This window comes from Poecilia reticulata, linkage group LG4 (assembly GCF_000633615.1).
Source record: "Poecilia reticulata strain Guanapo linkage group LG4, Guppy_female_1.0+MT, whole genome shotgun sequence".
NCBI lineage: Eukaryota > Metazoa > Chordata > Actinopteri > Cyprinodontiformes > Poeciliidae > Poecilia > Poecilia reticulata.
The window spans coordinates 4665882-4672865 of NC_024334.1; the positions used below are offsets into that span (position 1 = coordinate 4665882).

The 6984-nt window shown below is 44.7% G+C and overlaps 2 protein-coding genes across 3 annotated transcripts in view; both read left to right on the top strand.

Moving 5' to 3' along the window:
• prrx1b (paired related homeobox 1b) overlaps nucleotides 1-2961 on the top strand; it is a 14846-nt gene extending 11885 nt beyond the window's left edge. The window contains exon 4 of the mRNA XM_008406419.1: nucleotides 2379-2961. Coding sequence (XP_008404641.1) covers nucleotides 2379-2511 — 133 coding nt within the window. The 3' untranslated portion in view covers nucleotides 2512-2961. The remainder of the gene's footprint in view (nucleotides 1-2378) is intronic.
• A 3384-nt stretch (nucleotides 2962-6345) lies between these two features.
• Nucleotides 6346-6984, top strand: part of LOC103463200 (myomegalin) — a 63177-nt gene continuing 62538 nt past the window's right edge. Inside the window, exons 1-2 of one of the 2 annotated variants that reach the window (XM_017304315.1) lie at nucleotides 6346-6431; nucleotides 6523-6620. The gene's annotated coding sequence lies outside the window, so the exon portion shown is untranslated. The remainder of the gene's footprint in view (nucleotides 6432-6522; nucleotides 6621-6984) is intronic. The other variant, XM_017304311.1, reaches the window with a different exon arrangement.

Below are 6984 nucleotides of genomic sequence, written 5' to 3' on the forward strand. Positions count from 1 at the left end.
CTGGTCCAGTTCTGGTCCGGTTCTGATCTGGTTCTGGTCCGGTTCTGATCCAGTTCTGATCCAGTTCTGGTCCAGTTCTGGTCCGGTTCTGGTCCGGTTCTGATCCAGTTCTGGTCCAGTTCTGTTCCGGTTCTGGTCCGGTTCTGACCCGGTTCTGGTCCGGTTCTGACTCCTTCAGCTTTTAGATAAAACTGACAGATTTTCAGTTTGACGTTTCCCATCATTTCTCTGATTAAATGTTTTTAAAACATTTAAAATCTAATTAACGCAGAGAAGGAGATCCGGTCTGAGCAGCGGAAGGATACGGCGAGCGTGAAGAGTCCCATAATTCGGTTTAAAACTATTAAAATAACCGACTGGTGTGAAAATGAAGAAAAATCCTCAACATCTCAGGCGACTGAAGCATTTTGGAAAAATTCAGGATTTAATTGATAACTAAAAGTGAATGAAACCTTTTCTCACCAACGTATCCTTCCACCATCAGGCTGCTGATGGAGGTTTACTCATATTTACAGGCTGCACTACTTTAACGTGATTTATTTATTCTTCCTCCGGAACCGGAGAACGCCCTCGGTTCTGGACTAAACCATTAGCTCAAAGGAAAACCTGGAAAAACCTGGAAAACTGCAGATTTTAAATATTTGCAGGAATAATTCCCAGTCAGAAACAAACTCTTCTGATCAGTGGAAGGATACGTTCATCAGAACGACTGCCGTTCTTTGGCTGAGAAACTAGATCCTACACAGAAACAGAGTCAGAATGATAAAAATCTGATTTATTTGAGATTCATTTGGTTTCATATTTTTAGGAAAAGTCTGTATCAATGTGTAGGGTCTATTTTGTTATCCAGAAAACACCAGTGTTTCTCTGCGTATCCTTCCACTGAGCAGGACTAGTTTTCTACGTCCTGCAGCTGCTTGTGTCAGGATTAGGCCGAAGGACGCCTCCACGCCGCGGCCGACTGCGCCAGCAGCTTCACCTCCACACTAACAAACGGCTCGTCTTCACTCTGCTGGATCAGAACCGGTTCCGGTTCCTTCCCCCCCTCTCTCTCTCTCTCTCTCTCTCTCTCTCGGCCTGGTCCGGGCCTCCGTCCTGACGAGGTGATAATGTGAAAACAAAGCGTATTAAATCCAGCGGTGACCCCGTGACCCCGCGGCTCTGGTGATTTCCCGGACGCTGTGAGCCGTTTCATCAAGCCGAGGCTGGAACAGAGCGACACGATCAGGGCTCCATTAAAACAGAGGCAGCCTGCAGGACAGCCGGGCCTGGAAGCCATTTCCTTTCAGTGCTCTGACAATGCAGTGGGAGTCGCCATGGTAACCACGGTTGCTATGGCGACTCCCGCCCTGTCCCGCGGAGAGGGGTTAGAATAGTCCACACTTTCAAACCGTCACCAGAAAATGGTTATTAGAGTTTATTTGGTTTGAATCGTTTCTGTCCCCGTTAGATAATTATTGATTTAATGTGTCATTAATGAAAATTGTGTGAATAATTTAGAGAAGTGAAATTATTGTTGGCCTGCGTCGGAGCAGAAGCGTTTAATTCCAGTTTCTTCTGACGGCAGGGGAGGAGAAACAAGATGGAGAAAAATGTCAGGGTGAAGATGACGATGATGAAGATAAAAACGGTGGCCGAGACGCTCTAAATGTCAAACAATTGACACAAAATAGTCCCAATCTGAAGTTAGAGAATTTTATCTATGATGGGCAGTGATGGCTAAAAGGCTAGCTGCGCTAACCACGAATATTAGTTCTGCTACCGGCTACAACACGGTATGTAGCAGAAGCTAATGCTAACGAGCTAAGTTAAATTCAAATTAAATCCGACCTTGAAAGACTCCAACACTTCAGAACAAATTATAATTTACATTTTCTATAAATGTATTTGTTGTATTTTGTCTTTTTTGTTTGTTTTGTTTCTGTACGTTTCTTGTTTCGATTAAAGTTATTGGGGGGGAAAAAAACACGATAACAGGAAACGGTCTTCTCCCCCTTCAAAACAAGAGCATGAAACGTCTTCGTTCTTGAAGGATTATTAAAAGTCACGAACCAAAACTTTAACTCGGCTGTTGAACTTTATTAAATGTAAAGTTTTCAGAACAGCCAAGTAAATAAGCATTTAGTTTTTCCAGGAAAATGAATTTAGTGCGATGAACATTTTCAAAGTTAGCATAGAAGCTAAATTCTCCCCGATAAAAGCTGCTAATGGTTTTCACTGATCCTCTTCCGGGTTTGCGTTGATCTGTCATTGTAAGAAACGTGACGGAGTGTTTGATGAAGGAAGCGTGTCGGACCATGAGCTGCTGCTCCGGTTCGTCCGTTCTGGATCCGGGCCGCGTGTCGGCGGCACTAACGTTTGGTTGCGTGTCTCCGCAGCGCCATGGCGACCTACCCGCCCACCTGCTCCAACACCAACACGTCCCAGGGCATGAACATGGCCAACAGCATCGCCAACCTGCGGCTCAAAGCCAAGGAGTACAGCTTGAACCAGGTTCCCACGGTCAACTGAGCCGCCGCTCCGGACCGGACCGGAAACGGCCGCGCCGTCCCGGGACGGGGGCGGGGCTTCTAACCTGAGGTGACTTTACTTCCTCCTGAGGTTCTCTGGACTCTGAAGGACTTCCGGAGCGGATTGAGCGTCTGGCTTTGACTGAGACTCGGACCGTTTGGGACCCGTTTTCCTTTTTCTCCTTTTTTTAAACGTCGCGGATAAAAAGCAAAAGTGGGACCAACCAACCAAACACTTTGTCATTTACTCATTATTTTTTAAAACATGTTTTTCTCCATGTTATACCACTGAAAAGCCGCTTCAGTGCATTCTGACCTACATGTTATATAGTCCAGTATAAAGTTAATGTATTTCTGAAGCCAAACCAGTAGATAATTTCCTATGATATACTTTATTTGTAACAGAACCTTGTATATGAATAAAAACAGCATTTCAAGCAACCCAAACAGGTTCCAGCTGGAGGATTTGTCACGTTTGTGCAGCAGAAACCAGTTTTTTTTGTTGTTTTTTTACAGTGCAGTCCAACTTAAATCACACTTCAGACACTGTGTGAAATAAAGTCTGTTTATAGCCGGGGCCGTTTGGAAAGCAAACCTGATCGCGGCGCTCGAGCTCGGCCCATAAAGGAGAGATTTATCACCAGGGAACAGAAAAACTGGAGCTGCTCATGCTTTCTGTCCGGAGTGTTTTCTTTCCCAGATTAGAAAAGCCTGAAGTTTCCATCTTTAAAAACCCAATATTTACGAGGAGGGAAGTCCTCTCCTTAATGCGGAGGGGCCCCGGGGCCTCGTTTGCTCCACGGCTCGCCGTTTCTTCTTCGCGACCCCTGGTGACCCTCGGCACGGACCAACACATGTCCTCCGAGTCGGGCTGAGTATCAGAACAAGTGGGTTGAAAAAAGCAGAACCTTTCAGCGCCGGCCTGCTCCGGGATCTGAAACCGGATTCAGCTCCAGATTTATTCCACATTTTCAAACTTTTAGGGATCAAACTCAGGCTGTGAAGCTGAAACTTTAAACTATCATCAGACTCAGAAAATTCAAAGAAATAAAAAATGTCTGACATGAATTTGGATTTGATTTCTTTATTTTTAGCCTTTTTGAGGAAATTAAACATTTTTTCTACTCTGTCTTGATAAAGTTATGCAGCGTTAAATTTTCAACATAAATCTCATTAAAACATTTTCACCAGTTTTTGTTTTTTCTGCTTTAGTTTTGTAATTTTATGCTGAAAGTTTTTTCCATCGATGTTTTAAACTGAATGATCAGAAAAACGTTTCTGTGTTTTTCTCAGGAATCAAACTAAAATATTTCCTGATTTATTAATTGAGCTTCATAAATTATTACAGGAGTGGAAATAATGTTACATTTGACATGTTCATTATTTGCAGCGTTTTTCTCCATTTTGAGCAGATTTATAATAATAATTGATCCATAACTGGAATCTGCATTATTAGAAGCTAAAAATCATTTTTCAGGTTTTTGTTTTCAGAGTTAAAATTATTTTTAGAGTAAAATATTAACTTTTATAATAACTTAATCTGGACATTTAAAACGGACTGAATATTGTTTTTTACCTGATTTAATAAAATCAATGAGATCAAATGTTTAAAAACTTTGTTGTTTTTAGTTTTCAGGAGGTTTTTGACATTTTTGTTCAGTTTTATGGTAAAGAAGCTTTAATGCATTTTAATATCTGACGTTTGAGGCGTCTGAAGGTTAAATCTGGATAAACTTTATTAAATTTTTCCTCCTGAAGCTGTTAAACATCATCTGAACCTTAAATTAGACGTTCTGGACGTTTGACCAACTTCAAATCAGTTAAATTAGATTCTTTTTCCTTTAGCTGATTTTTACTTTGTGTTCTGTTCAGCAGAAGCTCAACTCATTTACCTTCACGAGTGGAGCGTTGCAGCTTTGCCATGATGGGAAACTTTATTATAAATGTGAGTTTATTTCTGGTGTAAAGGACAAAGAGCGGGAAAGAAAAGACGTTTAGAGGGAAGGAGTCTGGTTCCACCTGCAGAGAGAGAAATCAACAACATGCATGTGAAATAATGAGAATCATCACTGAAAACTAGCAGCAGCTCAGAGTCTGAAACACCTGGAGCTTCTAAAAACCTGTAAAATGCCTGGAATCTGGTTTTATTTCTTTATTTTTCCTGCTTGGCTCTTTTAGGACCTTTTGTCTGTAAAGTTTCTGTTTCCAAATGATGCGTCTTAAAGTTTGTTCCTGCTGCTGGACGGATTCCTGGGCTGCCGGTTGTTTTCCTGCCCACTGATCCCTGACTGCGGTATGTCCAGCGCTGCCCCCTCTGCCCCCTGCCAGGCGCCCGGCTCACCTTTCACGGCCAGCCCGGCCTGACCTGAAGTGATTCCAGATGTGGGATGTTTGTGACCCCCGCCCCCTCCGTTTGGCCCCCGGGGCCCAGCCAGCCACTCCATCAGGGCTGACAGCGTCCCCTCGGACAGCGTCTCTCCTCGCCTGAGCACATGACATGCCCCCCACCCCCCGCCCCTCCCCTGGCAGCGGCGCCACATCTGGAGCTCATTACAGAGGAGACAGTGCGAGTGAGGGCGGGGCGGGCCGTCTGCATGCATGGGAGCGGAGCGCGGAGCGCAGAGCGCGGCCTCTCCGGTTCCTGCAGTGATCTTTGTCCCGCTGTCAGTGCCACATGATCGCGAATGCTTCATTAATGAGCGGTTTGTGGAGCAGTGAAATGCTGCGCAGCTGTTAACAGTGTGCGGTTGGAGCGAGCAACCAGAAGAATGTCCCGAGATGTGGAGTTTCCACGCAAACTGCAGTTGACTCAGAGGTTGCGCTGTTTGTGGGATTAAGTCACTATTTTTCGCAAACGCAGGCTGCGGCCTTCAAGGTGAAGCTTTTCTCCGGGAAATCTGAGCTGCTGCGGATCGTTTGGCCCAGAAACGTCCCGGAACCAGAACCTCCCGCTCTTCAGCGGATAGAAATGCACAATAACCTCCGCAGGAGTTCAAATTAAACGCTGCTGCTGTTCTCTAAACGTAAATGTCTGATTCAGACCCAGATGTCTGACAGCGGATCTCCGAAATAATCAGTTTTTAAACTATTTTCAGGTTTTTCTGCGGATAAAAACGATGATTTTACTGACTTTGTCAGATCCTCAAACCAACAGCGAAATGGATTCAGTACCAGCTGGTTTGGACCCGGAAGCAGAAATCTGGAGGAAAATATTTGCAGCATTTTTATTTTTCAGCAACAGAATCCAGAACTTTCCAACATTAATGAAATACTAAAATCTGGAGCCGCATAAATTGAAATTCTGAAAATAAATTCACTTAATGGAAACAAACGGGTCAATTTTGAGACCGCTCTAAAGCAGGAAGTGGACTACAGCGCAGGGCATTCTGGGTAAATCCAACCAAAGCTAACGTGTTAGCCTAGCGCTAGCAGCAGAAATGGCTCCTGGTCTTTAGCCTAGAGAGAAATCCTCCAACTGCTAAAATCCTCCATCTTGTTTCCATCTGGTGAAACAGGAAGTTGCTCTTCAGAGGTTTCTGTGTCGTTTCCTTCAGTGGTTGTTGGTGCAGCGCCCCCACAGGCCAGGAGGGGAACAGGTTGCTCCAAAAACTTCCAGGTAAACACAAAAAGTGTCCAGCCGAGCGGGAGAAATGCATTGTGGGTCCTGGTACAACATCTTCCTCGTGCCTCGGCTGTAAGTTGTTCGGCATGTTTCGTTAAATAAAAATGAATAAAATGTCTGTAAAGCAGGAAAGTTTCAGCCTTTCTTCCGACTGAATGTTAAACACTTTCTGCGCTGCATCCACAGGCTTGGAATAGGCCAGTTGTGTTGCTGTTCAGGGAGTGGATGGGTTGTTTTGGTGACGGGGCGAGTTGTCAGACTGTTGCCATGGCGACAGGCGGACATGATGAGCCAAAGCTGTAAGTTTTCTCAGATCCATCTGGTTGGAGTCTCAGGGTTGCGCTCCGACTTCATGTTTTCCTGATTTGTTTTCGTCTTCCTCTGTTTCAGCTGCAGACAGCAGAGCTCTGTTTTCCTGGAACAGCGCCACCTGCTGACCAAGGAGGAGGATGACCAGCAGACCCTGATGGTTTCCCGCTTCACGAACTGTAAGACGTCGTCATCAAAGTGTGCAGTAATTAATTTGACTAAAAGCTTAATTTTGCCTCTGGTGAGAGAAAACGTGTTTTCTGGTTGGTTTAAAGTTGCTGATAAATCTGTAGCCTCCCAGAGAGAGAGAGGTTTAGAGTCTCGCTCTGCCTGCTGCGGCCTTAAATTACACGTTCACTTCGCTCTGGGAGCAGGACATGCAGACAGACATGTTTTTATTTCTGTCCTGGAAGGAAATTAAATCAAAGCCATTTCTGGCTGAAGTAGCTGCTGCTGCTTGAAGCAGCTAAAGCTGCTATTAGGCTGAACGCCGGGAGACATGGGGACATGGAGACATGGGGACATGGAGACATGGAGACATGG